The 25,735-nt window shown below is 38.4% G+C and overlaps 2 protein-coding genes across 3 annotated transcripts; one reads left to right on the plus strand and one right to left on the minus strand.

Moving 5' to 3' along the window:
- Nucleotides 1–2,972: 2,972 nt before the first annotated feature.
- Nucleotides 2,973–5,817, plus strand: LOC104597131 (uncharacterized protein At5g39865). The gene has a single exon (XM_010258542.3). The coding sequence runs from the start codon at nt 4,117–4,119 to the stop codon at nt 5,482–5,484; it is 1,368 nt and encodes a 455-aa protein (XP_010256844.1). The 5' UTR covers nt 2,973–4,116; the 3' UTR covers nt 5,485–5,817.
- Nucleotides 5,818–9,450: 3,633 nt separating this feature from the next.
- SUT2 (sucrose transporter 2) lies at nt 9,451–25,000 on the minus strand. Of its 2 annotated transcripts, XM_010258562.3 has the most exons (14): nt 24,336–25,000; nt 18,532–18,597; nt 16,488–16,586; nt 16,328–16,392; nt 16,057–16,141; nt 15,667–15,700; nt 15,430–15,529; nt 14,814–14,889; nt 12,389–12,715; nt 12,055–12,198; nt 11,612–11,845; nt 11,449–11,512; nt 10,476–10,519; nt 9,451–9,987 (listed from the first exon to the last, which is right to left on the minus strand). In XM_010258562.3, exons 1-14 carry the CDS (start codon nt 24,606–24,608, stop codon nt 9,817–9,819), a joined length of 1,782 nt encoding a protein of 593 aa, XP_010256864.1. In that variant the 5' UTR covers nt 24,609–25,000; the 3' UTR covers nt 9,451–9,816. The 2 variants fall into 2 exon arrangements, with proteins under 2 accessions (XP_010256864.1, XP_010256856.1); XM_010258554.3 differs by having other exon boundaries at nt 11,449–11,845.
- Between the last annotated feature and the right edge of the window lie 735 nt (nt 25,001–25,735).

A 25,735-nucleotide genomic window follows, 5' to 3' on the forward strand; every position in this document is an offset into this window, starting at 1 on the left:
ACACAAAGTAGAAGATGGCAAGAAAATTAAGAAGAAAAAACACAAAGTAGACAACAGAAATAAATATGTTAAAATTAATCAGGTATGATCCAAAATCCACCTTGCAGCAAAGCAGTGAGAAGTAAGAAGAATGTAAAAGTATTGAGCATTGTTGGGAAAGAGTAAGAAGGGCACGTCCCATCACGTGCATGTGCATGGGGGAGGAGGTCATGATTCTCCCAAATAGCAGGGCAACTTTTGGGGTTTAATATCAATAAAACTAATATTTTTTTAAAAAAATCAAAAATAGGTTAACTTTTAAAAATAATATCAATAAAGGGCAAAAACATTGTTCATCATCTTATTCCTGTCATTTGTTGACCAGTGCCACCATCCACCGTTGCCTGCTACCGCCGCCTCCAGCAACGTTGCCAGAGGTGGGTGGAGGCAGACATGGTGGTGGTGGCGCTAGTGGTCATTCCTTTGCCCAATGCTACTGCCGCCACCTTTGGCTATGTGGAGGCGGAGGTGGAGGTGGTGGTGTTGGGTAGAGAAATGACCACTAGCGCCACTATCGCCACCTCCGGCAACGTTGCCAGAAGCGGCGGCGCTGATGAACAAATGGCAAGAAGAAGATGATGAATAGTGTTTCTACCCTTTATTGATATTATTTTTAAAAAGTTAACATATTTTTGATTTTTTTTTAAATATTATTTTTATTGATATTATACTCCAAAAGTTGCTCTTATATGGTATTATCCCTATTTTTAAAAAAAATTCAAAAATATGTTAACTTTTTAAAAATAATATCAATAAAGGGAAAAAACACTGTTCATCATCTTCTTCTTTCCATTTGTTCACCAATGCCACTGTCCGTTGTCGCCCGCCGCCGCCCACCACCACCCGTCGCCGCCACCTCCGGCAACGTTGCTAGAGGCAACTGGCGGTGGTGGGTGGTGGTGGGCGGTGTGCTGGTAAACAAATGGCAAGAAGAAGATGATGAATAGTATTTTTACCCTTTATAGATATTATTTTTAAAAAGTTAACCTATTTTTAAATTTTTTTAACAAATATTACTTTTATTGATATTAAACTCCAAAATTTGCCCTTATATGCTATAATCCCTTTATTCATCCCTCGGTCCATTTTTTTTTAAATTTGCAACGTTCATCCCAAAACTAATTAAATAATTAATTAAAAAGTGGTCCGTTTGCCTTTCTTTCAAGTTCTAATGGGGGATCAGGGATGTGTTTGTCCACAAAAATCAAAACCCAAACGGGTCAGTCTGCCACCTCCCTCCCCTCCAGTCAGACTCAGACTCAAACACAGTCATAGATGAGTGATTGATGACTTTGGTGAGATTTAACTTCATTACAAGAGGAAGAGGGAAATTCCATCGGGCTTCGGCGCCATCCCATCCAATGTGCATATATCCAAGCGGCCGGAGCGGCTATCCCTATGACCCTATGCGCTATGCCTACGAAAGACCTTGTCAGCGGACTGCTGTCATGCTGTAGCTGTGGTGTTTGTTTCCTTTTTACTTTGGTGTTTGGACTTTGGACAAACCAAAGAGGATCCCAGCACTAACTTGTACGTGTGGTGGGATTTGGTTGGTATCAATTCACTTAATTAATTAAAAGGAAAATTGATTCACTTAGTGTGGTTGTTGTGTTTCATTTATGACTGTGGTTGGTATCAAACAAACATACAATGATATTCCAAATCCAAATAGAGCATAGAGGGAGGGATGGGGGCATGGGGCTATCATCGTCTTCGTGTGGTTGTTGTGTTTCAAGTTTGACGAGTCCAGTTAGTCAGTCGGCCAGCAAAACCCTGGAAAAACTATTTGGCAGGAGAGTTTCAATTTTCAAAATGAAGCAGTAGGGGAAAAGGCACCTCTCATCCAACAAAAACACCATCTATTGTCACAAACACTTGTCGGAAAGCAGAGCATATGGTCCCGTTAGCTCCCAAACTCCCCTTGTTCCTTTCTTTCTCCATATCTCATCCCAGAAGTCCACAGAATGAGCTGATCAGACTCCACGTTTCTTCTCCGAACTGCAGGGGCTCTTCAAGACCTTCTCTCAGTGAACTTTTCTTCGGAAACTCCTATGGGGTCAAGAGAAATTCGATCTTTCACTAGTTTTGTCAATATTTTGTTCGGGTCGTTTTAAAAACCCTAGGTTTCGAACATAAATATCTGATCTCGTACCGGAGAGTCTAATCGTTGCATCATGCTGGTTTTCGTATGACAGTCAACCTTCTTCTCTGTTTCTGACTAATTTATGAAAACTTGGTTCCGATTAGGCAATTAGGGCCGAGCGCCTGGGGGACCCATGGGAGTCATGTCTCCTATGGTTCAGAAAATTCCCACTGTAATACAGCTATCTATGTAAATTTTTTCTTCCCCCCATTTTCCATCTCAATGGTTGGCCCTTGTAGATTCATCCATATTTCATTTATATTTTGGCCCCCTTTATAACAATTTCTTGACTCCTCCAGTTTCGTTCTGAGAATCAAAAGTAACCTGGTCCGGTTTTGTTTTCTTCTATAAAGCAGCGATGAAGCTGGGTTTCAACTCTAACACTGACCATACCTGGTCTTTTGGTGCTTTCTCTCTAGTCGGGGATCTCACTGTCAAACAAGTAATTTTAACTTTTCGTAAGTAAATTTGATTTGGCCACTAGTATTCGACTTCAACAAACAAAGGGTAGAGGTATTGGCCACCAGTGTTGCTGTGCATGAATTGGAGCTGAGGTTTAAAAAATGGTAAACTTGGGTTTAAAAAAAAATATATACATCACGTAGTGTAATGTGTGTACTGCTAATATTAACGAATGTTAAGCATAAGGGTTATACTTGTCAAAATTCAAAAACAGTAAAGATACTTTAAAACAATAATCAAACAGTACGGATAGAGTTAATAAATTTAAATCTTATGGGTATTTTAAAAAATTTGTCCTAATAAATATAATTATATTTGACTGCTTCCCTGCTAGAAAACGTGTAAGCACCCACCCCACAGAGAGTAGCACCTCACCGGCCCACCCCCCTTCCGCCATCGAATCTTTGAGCTTCGAAGCGCGTCGACATTTATTTTTTTCATTCGATACATAAAAGGGTTCTTCTGTTTGAGTTGGGGAGGATGAGTAGTTGAGATCAGAATTTCCGCACTTTTTATTCAATACTGTGCAGCATCCCGCGACCTTCCTATTCTTTCGATTAATTCTTTGGTGGATAGCAGAACAGACAACAGGGATAGATTAGAATTTAGAAAGAATTTTCGTTTCTCTTTTGATTGATTTGTTGACCATTTCACGATGATTTTGGCGTGATTTCTTCTTATGACTCGTTATTTTCAGACCTTTTAGATATTGCTTTTTGCTCTATCTTTTGTTTGATTTTTAATCGATTCACCAATCGACCGACCCTCCCTTCTTTACTGGTAACTGGTAAGGTCTTCTTCACCTTCATATCATTCGTTGACTCAGCAATTCCTCTCCCCCCTCATCGCCTTGTCTGTTTCCACTCCTCCAACGTTTCCGTCCTGTTTCTAGTTTCTTCTTTCCAATTGACCACTAAGACGATGGCTAATTTACTCTTCCACTCCTATCTATTATCCCAGCTGATCCATGGGGATTCTTAGAGAACGAGAACTATGCATGGAATTTCGTCTGATTATTAGAGGGAGAGGATTCAGGTAAACGTGGATGCAACCAATGTTTCACATGGATTAGATTGTTTTGATTGGTTTTCCACCAGAACTCGCAGGAATTTCTTCTTGTGCTATCTGCTTGATCTCGGTTTTGTGAGGCATTAATTCCCGGTCGCCATCTTCTCCTCGTCTTGTTTTTTTTTTTTTTTTTTTTTTGTCTCAGCGCAGGGACCAAATTCATTATCCTCGTACGTACAATTTGTTGGATTTGTTTTTAAATAAATTTCATTCCTTTAAGTTCTGCATTTCTCATCTAAGTTTCCAATTCCAATAAAACCCCCCATAATTTATCCTGCTTCCAGCTCATGACTGAAATGTATGATCAAAGAGAGAATGTCCCTAAATAAATTTATTCTCCAAACCCACTAGAAATTCAGAACCCGCTCCCCTGTTCTTTTTTCTACAAAAGAAAATCGATAGTAATGGGTTGCGCAAGCTCCAAGCAATCTCATCGGCGGTGCCGCCACTGCGGAAGAAGCCCATCGCCTCTCCCCCGTAGCTACTCGGTGCCCAGCCACCAGCCTTCCCCGGGCAGAAGAGAGAGCTATCAAGTCGTCGCCCTCACCTCCCACACACTGGGTTCTCTCAAGCTCGACTACTCCAACCATCCATACCAGGATGCCTACAACGCTACAAGCACTGAGAATTACATCATCAACGACAAGAACTACAATAAGGACAGCATTATCGTCAATGGAAATGGCAACATAAACAGAAAAGATATCGACGATGCCATCTACGACGACAACTGCAAAAGTATGGATTTCGCCACGGGTATCACCAAAGCCAAGACCTGGTCAGAAATGATCAATACGAAAATCCCCAAGATCATGCCTAAGACGCCCACTAGAACACCACCCGGCGAACCAGAGACCATCAACACATGGGAATTGATGGAAGGCTTAGAAGACGCAAGTCCACTCCGCCTCCCCCATCTCGTCGACCGTTCCTTCTCTTTCCACGCCGTCCCCAACAAGACCGATTCGCCCGATGTTTCCAGGTCGACGAAGCTACAGGAAAATGGGAAGACGTCGCCGAAACCGCTGTGGCTTCAGTTATCGGAGGATGCCAATTCCGATTCCAATTCCAATTCCGTCATCTCTGATTTCGATCCGGAAATCATATCCACATTCAGGAAAGCCCTGGAAGAGCTGTCCCCGACGGACCCTTTTGACCTCCGACTGCCGGAGCCCGAGAAGAAGACTTCCTCCTTCCATAATCGACAGTTGCTGCTGTCAGATGGCAAGGTGGTAACGGCCACGGGCGGGTGCCCGCCAGGTGGAGGTGGGGGGGACAAGGTGGTGGTTTACTTCACGAGCCTGAGAGGGGTGAGGAAGACGTACGAGGACTGCTGCCACGTGAGGGTAATCCTGAAGGGTTTCGGGGTTCGAGTGGACGAGAGGGACGTGTCCATGCACTACGGGTTCAGGGAGGAGCTGAAGGAGTTGTTGGGAGATGGCTTCGAGGGTGGGCTGCCGAGGGTGTTCGTAAAGGGCAGGTACATCGGCGGGGTCGACGAGGTACGGCAGATGCACGATGACGGAGTTCTCGAGAAGATTCTACAAGATTGCGAGGTGGTAGGCGACGATGGTGGTGGTGGTGTATGCGAGGCTTGTGGTGATATAAGGTTCGTGCCATGTGAGAGGTGTTGGGGAAGCTGTAAGATCTACTACGAGCAAGGGATGGGAGATGGGGAGGAAGGAGAATGTGAGTGTGGGTTTCAACGCTGCCCTGATTGTAACGAGAACGGCATCGTACGTTGTCCTGTTTGCTGCTGCTGCTGCTCTTAGTAGTTAGTTCTCTCTCCCTCTCTACCTCTCTTTTGTATGTTATAGTTTGTTGTACTCAGGAATTTTGAGAACGGAATGCATATAAAAACTAATTAGATCTACTGATACCACAGGAGATGGAAAAAAGAAAAAATTACAGAGTAGATTGCATTTTGGTATTCAATCCATGGCTGGCTAGTAAGCATAGGTTTTGTGGCAAAGTAGTCTTTTTTCCTTTTTCGTTTTTATTTTTATTTTTTGGGCTTTTGGTTTTATATATGTTGGATTGTTGAAGAAGATGAATGAAACAGTAGTACAGTATGCAATATCAATCCATAAAGCATATGAACTTAATTCCGGCTTCTTCATTTACACTTTCTACGGATTTTGAAACCTTTTGATAAGAGTATATATGATGGGTTATCCCAATTTGCGACTAAATTTCAAAATAGGAAATGGATCGATAATATATTACAAGGTTTATGTTTTATATTAGACCCCCACCCTCTCCTCTCCCTCTAAAGTCTAAAGCATAAAATTTTAGAAATGGTCCACGACTCCCATGCTTATTGTTTGATGGGATTACGATGTTAAGAGGTGACAGAAACGTATTAGGTTCAGGGGCGCAGGGCCAATAATGATGGGTCTGGGTCCATATAACTTGCATTCTATCTTGTGAGGATGATGAGGACCCGCTCGTTAAACGGGACAACAAAAAACAATCCAAAATCTTGCAGGAACATATCTGAAACAAATAATTAGACTGCAGTCAAATGTTCTGTTTCCATTCTTATCTAATTAAATTCTTCGAAAAGCAGAGAGAGAGAGATGCGTGAATCAAATAGTCTAAGGTCAATTTTGATAATGGTGATTTTGCAATCTGTACGGGTCCTCTCTTACGTGGGACCATCCTCATAATAGGTCCTGAAAATCACCTTCCACGTGGTAAAGTTATATGCGGGCCCACCGGACTGCAACCAACCAGCGGTCCTGTGTTCCCCAGCCATTTTACACATTAAACCATCTCCATCAACCTACTGAAAGTATTGTTTACATTTCAAGTTTCAACCGGCTCTAATTGAGGCAACGCCAACATCCTGTCAAGTGTCAAAGGTGGGTAAAGGCTATCAGCTCCCATTACCTTACTACTTTTTCATTTGAATCTATTTTGAATTTCTTCCCCTTCACATGGGGAGCCGCCATTTGATACGAAGATGATGGAGATTCTTGGCTACTCATCTCAATTATATATGACAAAGAAAATCTGATCCCAAAAATCGATACAAGCTAAGCTCAAGTGGCACTGTGTTTCGTTTTGTATAAAACGCAGAAAGAGTCATGTCAGATCGATATCAATTTTTCTTTCTCTTAAGTTTCTAGTTTGATCAAACAAAAATCAACATGGGAACCAACACTGCCAAGTGCAAACCAAGGATGATGCAAAGCAAATCTCGATATTATATTGTACACTCTCTCCAACGAAGACGAAAAGATGCCAATCGCAAGTCGGCCGAATTGGGTAGTGGCTGATTGATATTTCGTTGGAATTTTTTATTTCTTTTTTTAAATGCTTTTTATTTGTTTCTACAACACAACGCAGAGTTGTTGTGCTGGACTGCTGGTAGAATCCCCTATTTACAGCCCCCATGTCTTCCAGAAAATGACAAGTGACTCTTTTGGTGGTGTTGAGGAGAAAAAGGGAATTGAATGATCAGAGCCACTGACAGATGGCAAACAATCACCAAATCTTGAGCGTTTTTTTTTGGGGGGGCGGGGGTATTTAACACGATACACCAACTTTTCAACGTTGGTGGAAATAGCAGGATTCGAATCTGCGTCCCAGCCACCCAGCTAACACACTAGTTAATTTTGGATCCATTTTTTTTTGGTAGAATGAAGCAAGATTTTTTCACCCATAACTTTCCCTTTTACCCTTTTTTCCCAAAAAGTGTTGATTGCGGGACTTGATGCTGCGTTAATGCTGGAACAACCCAGCTAACAAACCAACGAGCCAACCCTCAATTGTTTTTAGGGAAGACAGCTAATAACTTTTGGGGTATATATATATAAGAACTCCGGCTCGTTTTAAGCTCAAAACTGTGAGGTGAATATTATCGCAACTTCCCACCAATAACAACTTGTTCAACCATAACATTTCTCCTACGTTCACAGCCAAAACCAAAAGGGATGTTTTTCCTTGATGAAATGTTAATGTTTACGCCTTTTACTGGAGTGGATGGCTGGATGACATGACTAACCATGCGAGGATGCTGGTCAGGGGATACCTGCATAAATAGCAAAAAGGTGTACTAGCTAGTTTACAAGAATTTTTGGACACCGGCCCCATGCATATCCCCCATCCCATGTGCTCATGATTCAAAATTCATTAGTCATATTACCTTATCTCAGATTCCAGTCAGCATGCCCAAAACTTCAATTCAGCATGGTCCGCGTCCATCTCCAGAGGACAGAGATATCTAGAAATTCATTTTCGCTTTCCATGGATTGCTTACACAAAAATGTAATGACAGTCAAGACAAGAGAAAGATTAAAGTTCACCAATGTGAATTACGATGACATATTGATATGTAGTACAACTATTTACCAATTCTCGATATCAACATACCCAACGCAATCGACACCGTCTACCAGCCATCTAATCGACTAACTGATCCATTTGAGTGCATGGACTTAAAAGTTACCACGTGAGGAGGGCATCTCCTATTATGATGATAGGTACAGGCGTACAGCCATTGCCTAGTAGGAATATTCAGAATTTGTTTGTGTTACAACTTACAACGCGTTGCTGTAAGGTTTGACATGAACCCAGATAATGGCAATCGTTAGAATACGTTTTGCCCATCACGTGGACAAATATGGTCAACGCATACAGGCAAATGCGAATAAAGACCACAGGTAAGGATGCTAAATTGGGCTACTGGCAGTATGCATGACTGTATGAGTTGTGCTTAGTCTTCCATAATAGCGAGAAATATTAGACTGCTACACTACTATATTATTCTCTATTTCAGGCATAGTGCCTAAATTTTCAAAATGTGTCAATCCAGTACCTACCATCAATCAGCCATTAAATGACATGTACAAATGCTCTTTACCTGTCTTTCTTCTTGAATCACTGCTACAGAAAAGACCAAATGTAATTTGAGCTGATTTTTCTCTGGACTTTGAAGAATGGTTTTGCTCTTCTGTGTTCTCTGTTGTAAGGTTTGGTAGGCATGCATTTCGTGCTCTTGTTTGTGCTTTTAAATCTTCTAGATGATCCATTAGATGGGTGATATTGCTGTCATTTTAAACATGTTTAGTGAAACCCTCAGCTTCTTAGACTAAGAATAATTGGTTGGTGGTTGCAAATAGGGAGGAGTTCAGATTTTGTTTCTTGTTGTGTTTTCAAGAGTTTTCGTTTATTGGGATTCCTAACAGGTTTGGAGTTGTTCACCATTGCTTTGGTTTAATTTAATTCCTGAAGAAGAAGAAGATGATGAACAGTATTTCTAAGGATAATTTTAACATTTTTAAAAAAAATAAAATAAATCACATGTCATCACATAATACACATAACTGATGGCTGATTAACAACAGGTACTAGATTGACACATTTTGAAAATCAGGATACTGAATTGTCGAGGTACTACTACTACTACTAATAATAATAATAATCAACATTACCTTGTAAAGCATGCATGCATGCATCATCATTCCCATCTAAGCCTTGTCCCATGTAAAGCACGCATAAATTAGTTAGTCCTTTAAATTTTGCAAACTCTCAAGGGCAATGCTGTATCCAGTTTTTTTGTATCAGAAATTTGATTCTGTCCATTTCTTGGTTTGACGTTCTAGATCCAAAATTTCACCACCATCCATCTTAATCGAACAACCTATATGATTAAACACGGTACATAAAATGATAAAACGAGTTGATGATGGGAGATGGGATGTGATGAACCACCGCAATGTACAATCACTTGATTGTGCTGATGTATTTACTATATAATTCTTCAAAATTATATCACCATCAATTCCATACACTATCAACTTTATAACATCCGAGGAAGTAGAAGCACGTAAAAGTTAAAACAGATACAAGCGGCCAGGTTATGAAAGCCAGATATCAAAGCTCGAGTGATTATGTTGGGAGTTGCCGGATATCAATATAATGACATAATATACACTGATCTACAAGTGCAGCAGGACAAGGGAAAAGAATGAATGAATTTGAATGGAACACACTGTGTAGGAACTATTCCCTACACAATAAATGGGTTGAACCTGCTGTCATGGTTGCCTGAATCATACAGACTTGAAGCTGGTGTTTGCCTTGTTTGGGCAGGGAAGTCAGCCAAAATGAACACCTGTTGATTTGTAGGAATTTTTTGAAAGCTTTGGCAGTTTAAGAACTGCAACAATACCTGCTGCAAGAGCAAAAATAGAAGCCAGAACAAAGGCAGGTATGTTTCCTCCTCCAAAAAGAGCATCCCATGGACCCGCTCCAAGAGATACAATCATCTGAGAAAAAAAAATTAAAAAAATAGAAATAAGAAAATTGATGTAAACATACACACGACTATTGTCACAAAAGTGTAGCACAAACTACTTGGCATATATCAACATAAACCAGCAGGTACTTGGACAAGAGGAAGACAGAAGATAACATGGATTAATACCAATCTGTCAAACATACACTTCACAGTGACAGACTATGTGAGTGCCAATCTGAGAGTTTGTCCACAATAAATAAATAATCTATACTAACCATGAAAATTAGTGTCAAATCTAATAAAAAATCAAAACCCCAGATCATCATATGCTATTATACTTAAAATAATCAAGTTTCAAGTAACAGTAAATGAAAATCAAAGCACTTGAGTACCAACTACAAAGAATACCCCACCATGATTCAAATGAATGATTTGTTCCAAAATAGCATAAGGTATTATATTTAGAATTTAATTTGGAAAACAAATGGAAGCTAACGAAAAAGAAGTGGGACATACCTGAGGAACAACAATTGCAAGATTTAGAACTCCAATGGCCAATCCTGCAAAAAACATACATAATTTTCAGAGTTGCAGATGACTATATTGCACCATCATAATTGAACTCAATTCAATTCAACAAAGTCTTGTCCCAACTATATAAGGGATCATCTACATAAATTCTGCTTCATCATTCCACCATCAAGGGCAATCTCCATTGTTAAACTGTAAGCCCTCAAATAATTTCTCACTACCTCAACTAATGTCCCTTTTGGCCAGCCTCTGGTTGATCTAGACCCTTGAATCTGCATCAGATCATTCCTGACTGGAGCAGCAGTTGGTCTTCCATGCAAATTTCCAAACCATCTTAGTGACTTCTCCCTCATTTTTTTTCTCCTACAAGGACTACTAGATATCCATGTATATGCTCTTTTCTAACCTCTTTTCTAGTTTTGCCACTCATCCATCTCAACATCCACAACTCTACCACACCCAGTTTTTAGATATGTTTCTTGACTGCAATTCTGCAAGTGTTGGCCTTGTCTTAAACTGCCAGTCCCAATCCCTGATATGTGTCAGGTTGCAACTGGCATTAAAACATTTTTCCAAACTCTTATCAACATGGATCTTGGATTGTCATTCTCATTTTGTGCTCATCTTTGGGATATGACACTGGATAGTGGTATAGCGGAACAGGACTCGTGTAGCCAACCCCATATACTTGGCACAATGCTTAGTTGAGTTGAAGTGCTCCTTGACTACTCAACATTCTGCTGCATACAATGTTGTCAGCCTCGTATTCATCTTGTAAAATTTTCTGTTCAGTGTAGTTTTCATTCTCCATTCATAAAACACTCTGGATACGTCCATCTCTTTTGTCCACCCTGCTCTAATTCTACAAGTGGCATCCTCTTCAATCTCTTTACCACTCACCATCAGATAATACAACAGACCAAACTAGAGGACAGTCAAAATAAGATTTTATACAAACCTTGCCCACCACCTGTATCGGCAGTCAACTCTGCGGTGACAGAAAAGGGAACACTATAGGTGATCTGCCCAAAAAAAATGAAGTCATTGCTTATAAATTCAACATCACCATGCAGGCATAAATACAAAGGAATTGAAATTACTGTAGAATGTCTGTAACTTACAGAAAGAGGAAAGCCAAGAAGAGCAAATACAACCAGGGCAGCAATCTTAATTTTTTCATTCCCTCCAATGACATGTTGAATTCCTTTGGAGTATTCACTAACAGAAAACAAACTAATGATGGCAGTGCCTGCCATGCAGGCAAACACAATAAAATTGCTCATAGCCCATACTACTTTTGCACCCATCCATTGACACATTGGCTCAATAAGAACAGAGCTGACTCCAAGAACAACCTAACCAGACAAAGTATGAGTCAATATTCAGATCCATTTTCAGTTTCCAATAAAAAAAAAAAAAATCAGATCCATTTTTCCAGATAGGAAGGGAAAATTTTCACAGCTTCCAAGATGTAATTGCTCTAGTGCTCTCCATATTTGGCTTCAACAAAAATGACTTATATCTTGGAAAATAAAGATATAATTGATCAATCTTGAGTTCTTACTGAATTCAATAGCAAACCAAATGCACCTTCTCTGACACCGTCTTCATAAGCTACCACCTGATTGGCATCCCCTTTTGGATCCCCATGGTAAACTTCCCTCCCCATCCAATCCGTATCAAAGAGAAAAAATGGAAACCAAGAGAGCTGCAGGCAATACATGATCACTTAGAGTAGAAGAAACCAAATAGCCCAAAATGAACCATACCACAAAGCAAAACTCTACGTTAACACTCTCAATAACTGAGTGAACAGAATATTGATCCTAATACAAAATTGGCATAACCAAGCAAGTCTATGTGACCAAAACTTAATGAATATCTAACAAAGCACGTACCCAACTGAGAGCCATGACGACAAGCACTGAATGCATTCCATGTGGCAAATGCCTTAAACTTGTCAAGAGATTTACCAACACTGCTCCAGGTCCATCAGGCAAGCTTTCATCAACTTTCAGGTCAATATGCTGTGTATTTCCATCCATAGTTTTACCTTGATCCTCTTTATTTGGCGTAAAGGAATTTGATTTTCTCAGCTCACTCCCAGATTCTGGGACTTCATCCAATAAAGGAGCAGAATCTGATAGGCGATGGGGCTCATTTCTAACTAGTGGCACTTCTTTAGCAAAATACAGCGTCACAATTGTACAGAATGTAAGAAAAACCTGCATGTATAGTTAGCTACCAGATGAGCTATTTTTAATTAAGGAGAAAATGCAGTTGGATTAATAATATTGATGACATATTCCAACATAGGAGCTCATAAAAGAAATTCTGGGTCAGAAAAATGGAACTAGCATGAAAAAAAAATGATGAAAGTGGGTGAAACAAGATTAAAGTAAATGTAAACCAGAAAAAATGTTTGAAAAGGACAGCAAACCAATAGAGATTTTCAATCATAGCCCTTCAAAGTTAACTGTTGTTTTCCATTGACAGTTATACATACATGCATAATATACAATTATCAATCAATCAAATAAATAAACACAATACATTTACCAGCAAAGCAGGATGCCTGTGCAAAGAGCTATCTGTCCTAAGAATTTATAGATATTTGAAACTCTAGAACAGTTAAAAGTCAATACATTCTTGGTTGAAGTAAGAATTAATAGTAATGAGTATTTACTTGAGAGTGTCCATCTTAGTTTAACAGTCATAACAGAAAAGAATACAACTCAGCTTATATAGTGACCATAGTCTTATTTTTTACAAAATAGAATATAATTTTTGAAGTTTGCACTGCATGTTATATTATCACTCCAGCATTACAACATTTTTTTACATATGGTGGTTACAATCCCATTGAGGTAGTCATGTAGGACCACCTTCTCTAATAACAACCAGTGTTGTAAGACTTGGACCAGGTCGGCTGGTCAAGGCGTGAATCCCAGGAATCAGAGACCAATCCAGTTTTTTAATATCCCGATTTTTCAGATTTCTGGAAAACTGGTCAAATTGGTCAAAACCCAGTAGAACCATTGAAAACCAGCCAAGTTTCTGCCTTGGTCACTAAATCATTACACACTTAGTCACATGTGTTAATATTCTACAGTTAATCCATCATGTCCGTTGTGATCATTAATACATATATTAATTAAATGCATACACACACAGAATAAAATGCAAGTTGTAAGACTTGAACCCCCTGGTCAATTGTATTAAAAAACAGTAGTTTAACCATCTAATTGCCTCTAACACATGTAATGTAAATTACAAAATTTATTACATATTATTTATATGACTCATGGTCAAACCATTTGACCCATGACCAATAAGCATTCCGATTTTGTGTCCAGTTCTAACCTTACAACACTGATACCAACTAATGTACGATACTTAAGGATCAACTGCAAGAATTACAAATTTGTCCTAATAGTACAAGAATGCACAAGGAAAATAGGTCAAAAAATTTTCAATGGAATTTCTTAAGTAGATTTTGAATGGATAATAATAGAAGGGGACCAAGTTTGGCAAGGTTTAAAGCACATATTCCACAAAAGAATGAAAATTTCCCTTGTGATGAAAACCTGAAAACTATGGCTGAAGTGGCTGAACCAAAAATCTTATTGCTTTGTCTTTAGTGAATAAGTTTTTAAGGAGGTCGTGGACTCTGTAATGGCTGAAGCTGAAGTTCAATAGCTATACCCTTGATTATTTTATTATTTAATTATTTTGTCCACAAAATAATAAGTCATTCAGTTCAACAACTTCAGCTGTTACCAAATGGCCCCTTAGAGATGGAAGGTTGATCTATGGGAGGCATCCCATTATGGAAGCAAACAGAGATGATTTTCCACAAGAAGACAAAAATGGCTGGAATGGGAAGAAAAAAAATATGAATATAAGTTTCAATCCTTTGGGAATGTCAAATGAATGTTTTTTTATGAAGAATCTATGGCTATTTATGGCTGCAATGGCTGCACACAAAATTAAGAAGACAGAAAGAGATAAAGAAGAGAGAGAAAACCCGAAATCACCCAATAGGGTGCCTAGCAAATCACTATCACTCATAACATAAGCTGTTAAACTCAAAAGAATTCCATTCATTCATAAAATTTTTTCCACTTTATAGACATATACAGACACTATTGATGCAGGCAATACTACTAAAGCTAAGAAAAACAAAAATTATAGATAACTCCTAAACTAGTTGACCAATGACTATGAAATTTTAAACACAAGTAAACTCTGACCATAACCTGTTTGGAAAACATGGCTTGAAAAGGAAAGGAACACAGAGAATAATAATTATAAGCAACTCACAACTGCAACTAGGAAGGCTGCTTTCAGATTTCCACAGGCTTCACAGCAAGCTCTAGTTGTTAGAAATGGAAGCCAACTGCTCAAAAATAAGAAGTTAGATATACATCAGCTAAGATAAATCAAAAATAAAATCAATATCATGAAAGAAGAATGAAAAGTAGAATTTCAATTGAAACAATGATCTCTATCCATTCATGAAGCTATATCTTATTTAGATTTCAAACAATGACATTTCAGAGTGTGTGAGGCCCAGAACAGAAAGCCATGAGTCCACAACAAACAAATTGGTCAAAATGCTAAAGAGGGATGCTATTCTTACTGTAACAAATTAGGGAAAAAAAAGAGTCAGCACACTTCACTTGCTAAGGTGATGGTGCTATAACAATTTTTATAGGACTGCAAGATAACCAAAACAAACTCTATTATCAAATGCAAGACCCAGAACTATCAAACATAGAGGATGTCTAGCTCTCTTTCTAATTCATGTGTTTAGATCAGAAATTATCTAAAAATAGAATGCCAACACATAAAAGCATAGTTAACTATTTGTGTTCAATGACTTCAATATACATTTGTATCCAATTCTCATAAGCTTAGATGCCAGGAGACTTTGTACCTGTGCCAATGTCCACTAGCACCAGCAGAAAATCCTAGGATATTCCCAACAGCCATCCATGAGCAAAATATTGCATTAGCTGAATTTCGTTGATCAGGTCCTGTAATAAGTTAATGATGAATCTTAACAAACCCTACAAAATTACCTACTGGTAACAAGTCACCTTTAAGGAAAATAAAGGTCTGAAGATTAAAATTCACTAATCCTACAGTCATTTAAATGCAGGTAAAAACAAACCTGAAAGATCAGCCAAAAGGGCACGAGCTGGTCCCTGTAAACGAAGAGAAATTTTACAATAAGCCCATATGCAACATTCAGCATGGTCTCAAGGATCAAAATATCAATATGCTCAATACAGGGTATTGATGCATATTGATATCGCCCATAGCCTTTGGCTTTTCATTTTTTTATTTTATAAGTACTAGAGGGATGCTTATAACCCCCCCCCCCCCAGAAGTTTTAAAACCCCAGAATCATTATTGTATCGGTGTATCCATGCGTTTCAGGGTCCACCAATATGGGTATCGGAAATATCATATCGGTATTTTGATCCTTGCATGGTCAGCACAGTGCTCCTAGAAAACTCAAAGAAGAAAAACACTAAGTATCATTTCAGAAAAACCTTACTTGCACTGTATTGTTAGCAAGATCTAGCATCCAAAAACCAATGATGAAGACAATGGCTGCCCTTGTTCGAGTACCCTTATATTTACTGCATTTATAATAAGGAATTTAGCAAAACATTTTATAAAGATATACATACATGCATATGTATATGTATATGAATGTATATATAAACCTACAAAAGCACACAGACATACACACACACACACACACACACACACACATACATACATGTCTGTGTGTGTGTGTGCATGAGAGAGAGAGAGGCTTTCACCTGCAATGCTCTTTTGTATCCCCTAAAAGGTATCCTATGTCTGCAGAAAACCCAATGATTGTAACCTAATTGCAAGATACCATTCATATGGTCAAAGAAAGTGAAACAAAGAATAATTAATGAAACCTAGCACAAGATTTATCAACAGTTCAACACTCACAGCAATAGAGATCATAAGAGATCCAATCAAAATAAATGGCCGTCGTCTTCCATATTTTGAATGGCATTTATCACTCCAAATACCAACACAGGGCTGAACCTGAGCATCATGAATAAAGAATACACATTTAACTTGAATAATAAGAACACAAGAACTGCCGAATAGGAACTAGTGCACACAACCCAATCAAGGATCCATGATCAAATTCATCACAAAAGCCAGATAGGGATGATTTACAGAAACTATGGAAGTTATAGTTTTTGCATTCACAATGGCAATGGAGACAAAACAACGAACTGTTCCACTAAGAGCTAAAAAAATAATCAATAATCATGCTGGATCCAATTCTACAACCAAGCAAATAAATAGTTCAGTGGCTACTCTACACTGAATTGTCTCAGCAAGATAACCAACACAGTTTAATTCCATGCCAGTTGTGTGCTGGACATCTTGAGCCAAGCCCCCCAGTCAATCTCCCTGATCAAAGATCCGTCCTTGCTCTTCTACATTTCAACAACTGAGATGTCCATAGGATACATTATTGATCAAAAAAAAATGTCCATAGGATACATCTTGGGATAGCATGATGATGACAGGTGGCAAGAAAACATGCCAACACAACTATTAAAAAAACCTAAGTTGCTGATGAAACCCAATATTTTCATATAGAATAATCTGTATAGCACTCATATTTGCAACCAAGAAGCTAAGACAAACGCAAACCCATCATACTTTAACCCCAATTTCATCATATCGTTACAAAAACCTGACAGAACTTACTTGCTACCAGCCTACCACAGGTTCAGACAGAACATTTACAACTGAACTAAATTAGGGCAGACCCTGAAGCTGGTCCATTCCCAGACAGTAGTTATTAATCCTGTAAGCAAGTGTTCTGCAAAAGCCTCCAAAAACCACAGCAGGACATAACATCACCTAGAAATGTCAAGGGGTATCACCAAAAAAAAAGGATTTTTGGCTCTAACAACCCCTAAACTTTGCAAAAAGGCCAATTTTGACCCTAAAGAATTTAAAGGGCCACTTTCGACCCGAGACTTTGGAGAAAAGGCCAACCATAGGCAAAAACAGACGGCATTGGCAGACCCATTAGACAACGTTATGTAGCACTACCAAAGTTTGAAGAAGGTCACTTTTGACCCTAAAGTTTGATAATGGGCCAATTTAATAAATTTAATTAAGTAAATTACTTCAGAAACACCCATAGAAAGAACAACATTATGTGACACTACTAAAGTTTGAAAAAGGCCACTTTTGATCCTAAAGTTTGAAAATGGGCCAATTTAATAAAGTTAATTAAGTAAATTACTTCAGAAACACCAATAGAAAGAACAATTACTCTTGAGACTTGGGGGTGGAGGAGAGAGGGAGAGTGTGTGTGTGTGTGTGTGTGTGTGTGTGTGTGTGTGAGAGAGAGAGAGAGAGAGAGGATGGAAGCAAGGAGGGAAAGGATTTTGGATCCCAATAAATCAAAAGCAAATCTCAAGTCATATCTTTGTGCAAAGTTGAAATGTTACTTGTTAGGGATTTCCTGAACAACAGCAATGTTAGTCGTAAGTAAGCTGGTGTGGCTTGAAGAGAGTTTTCTTCGTTTTCCACTTTATTTGCCTGATCTCATTCTTAAATCCTTTAAAACAACACCAACAAAAAAAAAAGGAAAAGAAGCTACCTATTTCAGGTTGTGCACAATCATTACCATAATTCCTATAGAAAATATTATCAATGAGCTACCTAATATTGACATTGCTAAAAGAAATGCAAACTCATCAACATAAATGTCCTGAGGATCTTCGGAAGGGTGAACTGGTACAGTCCTAACCTTTGGCAGTTTTTGCACAAAGTTATCACTCTCAGACTTGAACCTGTATTTCCATGCTTAGTTGCTTACCAGCCCGAGATTTTACCATAATACCAAGCAATGGCCCCTAGCTTCAAACAATTATGTGACCAGAAAATTTAAGGTAGCAAACCGAAACGGCGTAAATTTGGAGACTGCATTGGAAACAAGATGGTTGTGATAGCTTACCACAAGGCCTGTAATAGGGCCACAAAGCCAAATGAATGAAGAAAAGGCATGCTCTATTCCAAGAGTCTGTACAAAATAGTGGAAAAGCAAAGTACAAAAAGATAACTGTGTCAATATCACTAAAAACAACAGTTAAACGAGAAATATAAGCAAAATAAAAATGAGAGAAAATAATGATATTTGGATAACAAGCTACCAGGCAAAGACTAGTTGCAATATCTATCTAATAAATTTCATTTATAAAATTACAATCTTTTTCTAGGAAATTTAGGTTTAAGCTCGGCCCTACCAGCTTTCTTTCTTGTGCTATTTCTTATAATAAATTGTTCAACTGATTTAAAAAGTTGAAAATAATGGAAGTACATTAGCATAAAAGCACCCCAATGCAAATACATTTACTCAGTTTTAAGCATACCATTATTCAAAAACAAAAAGGTTTTGTGTATGCAGTTCTATATAGAAAAAGCTAGAGACACAACTAAGAGGGGGCGGGAGGACATATCATTCTAATGTTAGTGGATGAATGGATCAGAAGACGAAAGTGTTCACCAAAAAGGTTTTAATCCTAGCATTATAGGATAAACTATACATACTGAAAAGAGAACCTTTCAATAAACTGCTTAGATCTTAATTTGCAATCATTGATCTGCTACCATACCATGACAACTAAATTGGTGGCATTTCAACATACTCAAAAACTGCAAAAAAATTAATAGTATTCTTCATACCACCAATTGAAATAATAATGAAATAGTATCCCTTAGCAGAATTCTCATCATAAAAGTGACAATGAAATAGCTAAAGTTGCCATGTACTCAGACATCTACTTTAATACATTACCCTACTTTTCGTACCTTAGTAAAGGCCCAATGTTGGTCCCAGATATCTGGGGTCTTGGGAGAGGTGGACTGGATATGGACATACAGTCCTAACCTTTGCTACTGTTTTTGCACAAAGTGGCCACTCTCAAACTTGAACCCGTGTTCTCACACCTGACAACCCAAGATTTTACCATTACACCAAGTAATGGCCCCTATTATTCCTACCTTAGTGAAACAACTAAATTGCTGACTTGTTATTTCAAGGTAAAACTGATAATCAACAGATGGGGCCATTGCTCAGTACAAATGGTAATATCTTGGGCTAACAAGCATGAGAACATGTGCAAAAAATGCTAGGTTGATATCCGCTTTACCCCTCCCAAGACCCCTGATATCTAGGACCATCTTCAGGTAATGGAGAAAGTTGTGTTAGAGATAATCAATTTTTCAGTCTTGAAGCAATTTGGGAGAAAGCTGTACTAAAGGAGTAATTTTTGTTATAAGCAACCTAAAAAAAACATGTAACTTCAAAATATACTCTAACAGCAAATACTAGTCTCATGGAGGTAGTCTTACCATAAAAGCAACTAGTCAACCAATGGCTTGGGACAACTAAGCATCAACCATATCTAGTAGTGAAACATCAATTTATTTTAATGCTGTATTTGTTTTTGTTTATGCTTATCTATACCAATATAAAACAGTAGAGTCCTGCTTTGAAAGGGTGGTACCTAAAACATTCATAACCAATTAAACGATATTTTCATTTAAATTCACGCTAGGTTTTCATTGGTTAAAGTGTTTTAGGTATGGTACCTACCGTACCTTTCTGGTGCCATAGGAATTGCCAAAATAGTTATCGAATAATAGAAATAAGGCATATGATAAAAGAAAAAAGTGGAGGAGTTCTTTTAAGTTTTCTTCCTATCAGTGCTGTGCTAGTATCAAGGTTCAAAGTATCGTTACATATCAGCCCATATCGGCCGATACGTATCATATCGGGAGCACCCTGATACGCCCCTACAGAGGGCGTATCAGGGTTTTGACTGGTTCAGGGGGTGGACAAACCTTAAACCACCCCCCCTGAACCGGATTTGAAAAAAAAAAGCACCGATACGCCGGTAGAGGGGTATCGGGCGTATCGATATTTAGAACCTTGGCTAGCATGCAGTTACCGCAAACAAGGATGCACCAGTTTTTTTTTATAGATAAAATATCATATTTCCATTAAATCAGAAAGAAGTTACATAATCATTCCCTTGGGAAGGCACAAGATGCCACCTCTCCAAACATGAAGCACATAAAATCTTAAAACACAGAATCTAAAGTAAAATGTACATATGTACTAATGCAAAATTACAGCTCAGCCCAAAATAGTGTTTCCCAAGCTGTGCCCTGTTTTGCCAAGCTATCAGTGAAGGCATTAAATAGTCAAGATTGCACTTACTCGGGGAAAAAAAATCTGGAAGTTATAAGTTACAACATTCTTTTATTGCATATTTCTAAGTCTATATTAGCATATAAATGAGATTATATTTGACTAACCAGTGCCTAGGCAGAGACTCGCTATTGCATTGGCTAGGGAGGCTGAACAACTAAACATCATCTCACCACATTCTTCTCTTCCAAGAGCTGTTATTAGGCCAGTTTGGGCCCCACCTCCTAGTGGGTTTTTTAAACTGAATTTCAATGGTAGCAGTGAGGGGAATCCGGACCCTTCAGGTATTGGAGGTGTTTTTCGGAATGAGGAGAGAGGTGTTATTACCCTTTACTCGGGAACAATAGGTGCAGGAGATTCCTTGAGGGCAGAAATCCTGGCTGTGATGGAAGGGATCCAAAAAGCAAAGGAGCTGAATATAAGAAAGTTGATCATAGAATGGGATTCAAAGCTGGTAGTTACTGGCTGCAGAAAAACGAGACTGACTGGTGGAAATTTGCTAATGAAAAGAGGAAGTTTAAGCTTTTAACTCAGGATATAGAGATCAAGTTGCAGTGGGTTAAAGGAGTGCAAATCCTTTTGCCAATGTCTTGGCAAAGCAAGGGGTGGGAAGGGATCAACTTTTCTAGGCTGTTCTGTAATTGCTGTCCTCTATTGCCATCTTGGAGAGACTTGAGAGAGTTTATCTCTCTCCTGGTTGTTCTCTTGTATCTTACTCATTTTTAATGAAATTTCTGGTTATTGATCAAAAAAAAAAAACACTGCATGGAGGTGGGTAAACATCCAATAGAAGCCAATTGGCAACCTGTGTTTTATGCACTCCATTATTTGATTGATCTCTTTTTTTTTATGAGTATTACTTGATTGATCTCATAGGGTCTTACCTTTACTTTCTCTCGTTTTAAGCATATGAGGACAATCTCAAAGTGGTAATTTGAGGAGGAAAAGAAGCATAAAGGAGAGAAGAACAAGATGATTCCAAGCTAAACAGGAAAAGGGTGCTAGAGATCAGAAGAGACCAGAATGTCACAATCCCTTATAACATACCCAACCCCTGACGAGAAGCCTATAGGATGTAATGAAGAAGAAGAAATTATTAATTTTGATGAGAATCAAGAGACAAATGAAAGGAAGAGTGTGCAAATTTTGCCATTGATGACTCAGGAAAAGGCAATGTCCTTGGCATATCCAGATAAAGTAGGCACAAATGCATGGACAATGCCTGCACACCTTGAGTAAACTGATTATATCCAGTCATAAAGTCATGACTTTCAAATGGGAGGTACAGAACCACTCAAACATGAAATTAAAATTATTGACACATCAACTTGCCAGTTTGTCAGATTCTGGAGGTTCATACCCTTAACTGGCATGAAATCCACATTCCAAACTCTAGCACCTGAGCACTGAACTGAAAGTATGAAATGCTTGCTACAAGAGAATATAATCAAGTGATGTAATAATACAGCAATCAGTAAAGATGGATAGGTTGCATAGAGAGCACCCTGCGAAACTAACTAAACTCAACTAGCCTTAATCCCAATTATTTGGGATTAGCTGCACAAATAGCATCCCACCATTATGCTCCATCAAGAGACACATGTTCTATCAAATTATAACTCCTGATATCATTTTTTAGCACTTCAGACCATGTTTTCTTTGCTCCTTCCCTCCCTTGCTTGTTCAGAGCCTTTTCTACTTTCGCCAATTCACCCCTTCTCACTAATGCAATTATATGTCATTTATGGGCATGGCTAACCACCTAAGTTGACTTTCCCTCTTGTTAATCCTGAGTCCTCTCTAATGTATTCATTTTTAATTATGTCTTTTCCAGTCCTGCAACTCAACCATCTCAACATCTTTATCTAAGCTACGCTCATTTTTTTAACATGTTTCTTGATTGCTTAACAATCTGCCTCATATAGCAATGCTAGTCCTATAACTGTTCAGTAGGTTTTCCTTTTTGCCTTATTGGTATACCAGTCATGTAGCATACTGGATGCACCTCTCCGCTTCAACCAGTCTGCAGACTCTGCACTAATTATGTGGACAGAATCCTCTTCAATTTCTCCCACATTATAGATGGTTTATCCAAGGTGCTGAAAACAACGTACGGCTTTATTTAAATGTCCAGTTAGTTCATCCATAATTAATGCAAATATATATATATAAACTAATTGCTGACCCTTGGTGTAAAACCATTATGATTAGAAATTCTCTCATCCTTCCCAAGTTCTTTTATTGGTTATTGTCCCTTCATGTATATTCCTAGAGACCATAATGCCCTTTAGAAGTTGATAAATACCAAACGGAGAACTTTACTCTGTTCCATAAATTTCTCATGATCTCCTAAGTTAAAAAGATAGCTTTAATAATTGATCCCTCAAGAATGAATCCAAATTGGTTTTCTAATACACTAGTTTCATGTCTTAATAATTACACCCTGTGAAAATAAATAATATTAATATGCCGAATTCCTAGGCCTTAAAATCTATCTTATCTTTTAAATAAGAACATAAAGGTTGTATTTGAAAAAGTCCAGCATAAACTGAAAGGCACGCTAAAAAGACTCAATCCTTTGCTTGAACAGAAATCTTCTAAATTCTTTTTCTTTTTGGCAAAATCTTCTATATTCATAAGCTGTGATCCTGTAACTTTTTAGGATTAAAATTTTTGTTTAAGTATTAGATAGTTTAATGATAGCATAATACTTCAACTACTTAAGCATGCAAATATAACAACATCAGGAATAGCTACCAAACATCAACCATTTCCCCAATTTGTAAGGAGCTCAAACAATAAAGATGCGTTTTCTTCTTTTTTTTTCAGTTGGAGGGGTGGTCATAAAGCATTAAAATCAAATTCAGTTTGACAAGATACATTTGGAGCCATTGGGCCCATCTCTCAGCCCAGTCTTACATCAATGGAAGATAGAAGTTTGTTATGCACCAGTGCTTCATCCCCAATTTTTCATCAGACAAGTTCGTTATGCTTCTAGAAGCAGACTCCTCTGCACCTTTTTTGAAAGCTATTTCGTCCTGAAGTTATTATTGCCATGGTGCATCCTTGATCGCAAATCAAAACCATTTTCAGTTGATTTTTAATTACTGATAGCTTTTCGTATTTGTTCAAATCCAGATGTTGAAACTTCGATCTAATGCAAACATCAAGTATAGTATATAAATGTAAGCAGAATATGCAACCTCCCCAAACACCGAAAAAATTTGATGCTGATAAATTTTGTTCCTAGTTACCCTTTACCTTTCTCATTTTACGGACTTTCAAATATAAAAGTTACACATGAAGCGTAATTTTATCAATTACTCGAATGACACGAAGCACAGAGATCTTAATGCATTCTCATGAAAAAAACGAAAAACGCTTAGTTAACAAATTAAGCTTGTCCCTCTTATTTCACTTGTGATATGAACCTTTGCAGTTTACTCTAATCTCGATCGTTTCTATCAAATCAACGTAAAGCAAGCAACAAATTGCTGTATTTAAAAAATTAGATAGAGAAAAAAGTAGAGAGAGAGAGTTCTAACTTGAATGTAAGGAGTCAGAAGAGAAAGCTGCAACGCCCAACCGAATTGAACGCCCGCGGCGACCATACAACTGAGAATCAAAGTCTTCAAATTGCTGTAATTGGGCCCGGGCGCAGAGGGAGAAGAACCTGAAACATTCGAGGTTCCATTGGGAGCCCTAGAATTAAGGTCGATCGGGTGGTGAGCATCGTCCAAACCGACCAGCTCGAGCTCAGCTTGTTTGATATTCTTGTAAGGCACTCGAATCGAAAAGGAGTCCATTTTTCCGGCCATGGTGATGGTTTTTATTGCCTAGCAGATAATTTATAAATTTGAATCTCTGCCCATTAATGCCGATTGCAGATATATCCGGTATGGCGCCACAGATCTGATGCCGGCGTTTTACGTGCCAAAGAGAGAATTCCGTATTACTCAGGGTGTTGAAGGTCTGATCTGCAGAGAGAGAGAGAGAGAGAGAGAGAGAGAGAGAAATTTGCAAGGGAGGAGTCGGATCTCAGGCGGGTGTAAAGGTAAAAAGGATAAGAATGGTAATTCAATTTTCAGGCCGGCGTATTCTATAATGCAGTAGCATGAAACTTGGTGGTTGGATTTTGGATCCTCGTTTACCCCCAAGCTTCCAAGTCCACCAAGACATTAGACGTATGACTGCCTTCACTTCATCTCCTAGCCTACGCCCTACGATATGCGTTTGATTAAGTGGTCGTTCATCGGTTGAGTCTCTCAAGACTCGGTCGTTGTCCAATATGAACGACCGACATAACTTCAATAGATGGACGGATTAGATTAGCAACATCATCTTCCACAAAAAGATGTTATTAATAATAGTGAAACAGTGAATACATTTACAATTGTCATTAGTCATTAGTTTCCGTCTGGTTGCTGTGACTTTGTGATTTGTGAGAGGGGGCAATCGAGTTTCGCTGTTGTAGTGTTGTTCCCCTCCCCTTTCCATATCCTTTCTGGCTTTTTTCTCGTCAATCGTCAACTCTGATCTCTCGCCAAGAAAAGTGTGACACGGGTCACACACCGACGCCGAAATGAACAAAAAACGGCCTACTTCAATTGACTCTCTATGGCCTCGGACCACCCACATCTCCAAATGAAAATTAAACCAAAAAAAAAAAATCGATCACCGCCCTATTAGAACATTCCATAAATCAGATGCTTGTCCTTGATCGTCATCAGACTTAAGTTGTGACGAAAGGGTTTCATGCCCTTGCCCTGCTCTTTTGTGAGATTTGACGAAGGTGTTGGTATTTTTGGTTTCTTTTCCTTTGTTAGAATTTCCTATCATAAGGATTTATCTCTTTTTTTTTGCTTTCTTTTTTCTGTTAAAATGTTACTATGAATATTAAGTTTTTAACTGAAAAATGGAGATAAGTTGTTAAAATAAGAAATAC

This window comes from Nelumbo nucifera, chromosome 3, assembly GCF_055504915.1.
Source record: "Nelumbo nucifera cultivar China Antique chromosome 3, China Antique-T2T, whole genome shotgun sequence".
NCBI classification, from domain to species: Eukaryota; Viridiplantae; Streptophyta; class Magnoliopsida; order Proteales; family Nelumbonaceae; genus Nelumbo; species Nelumbo nucifera.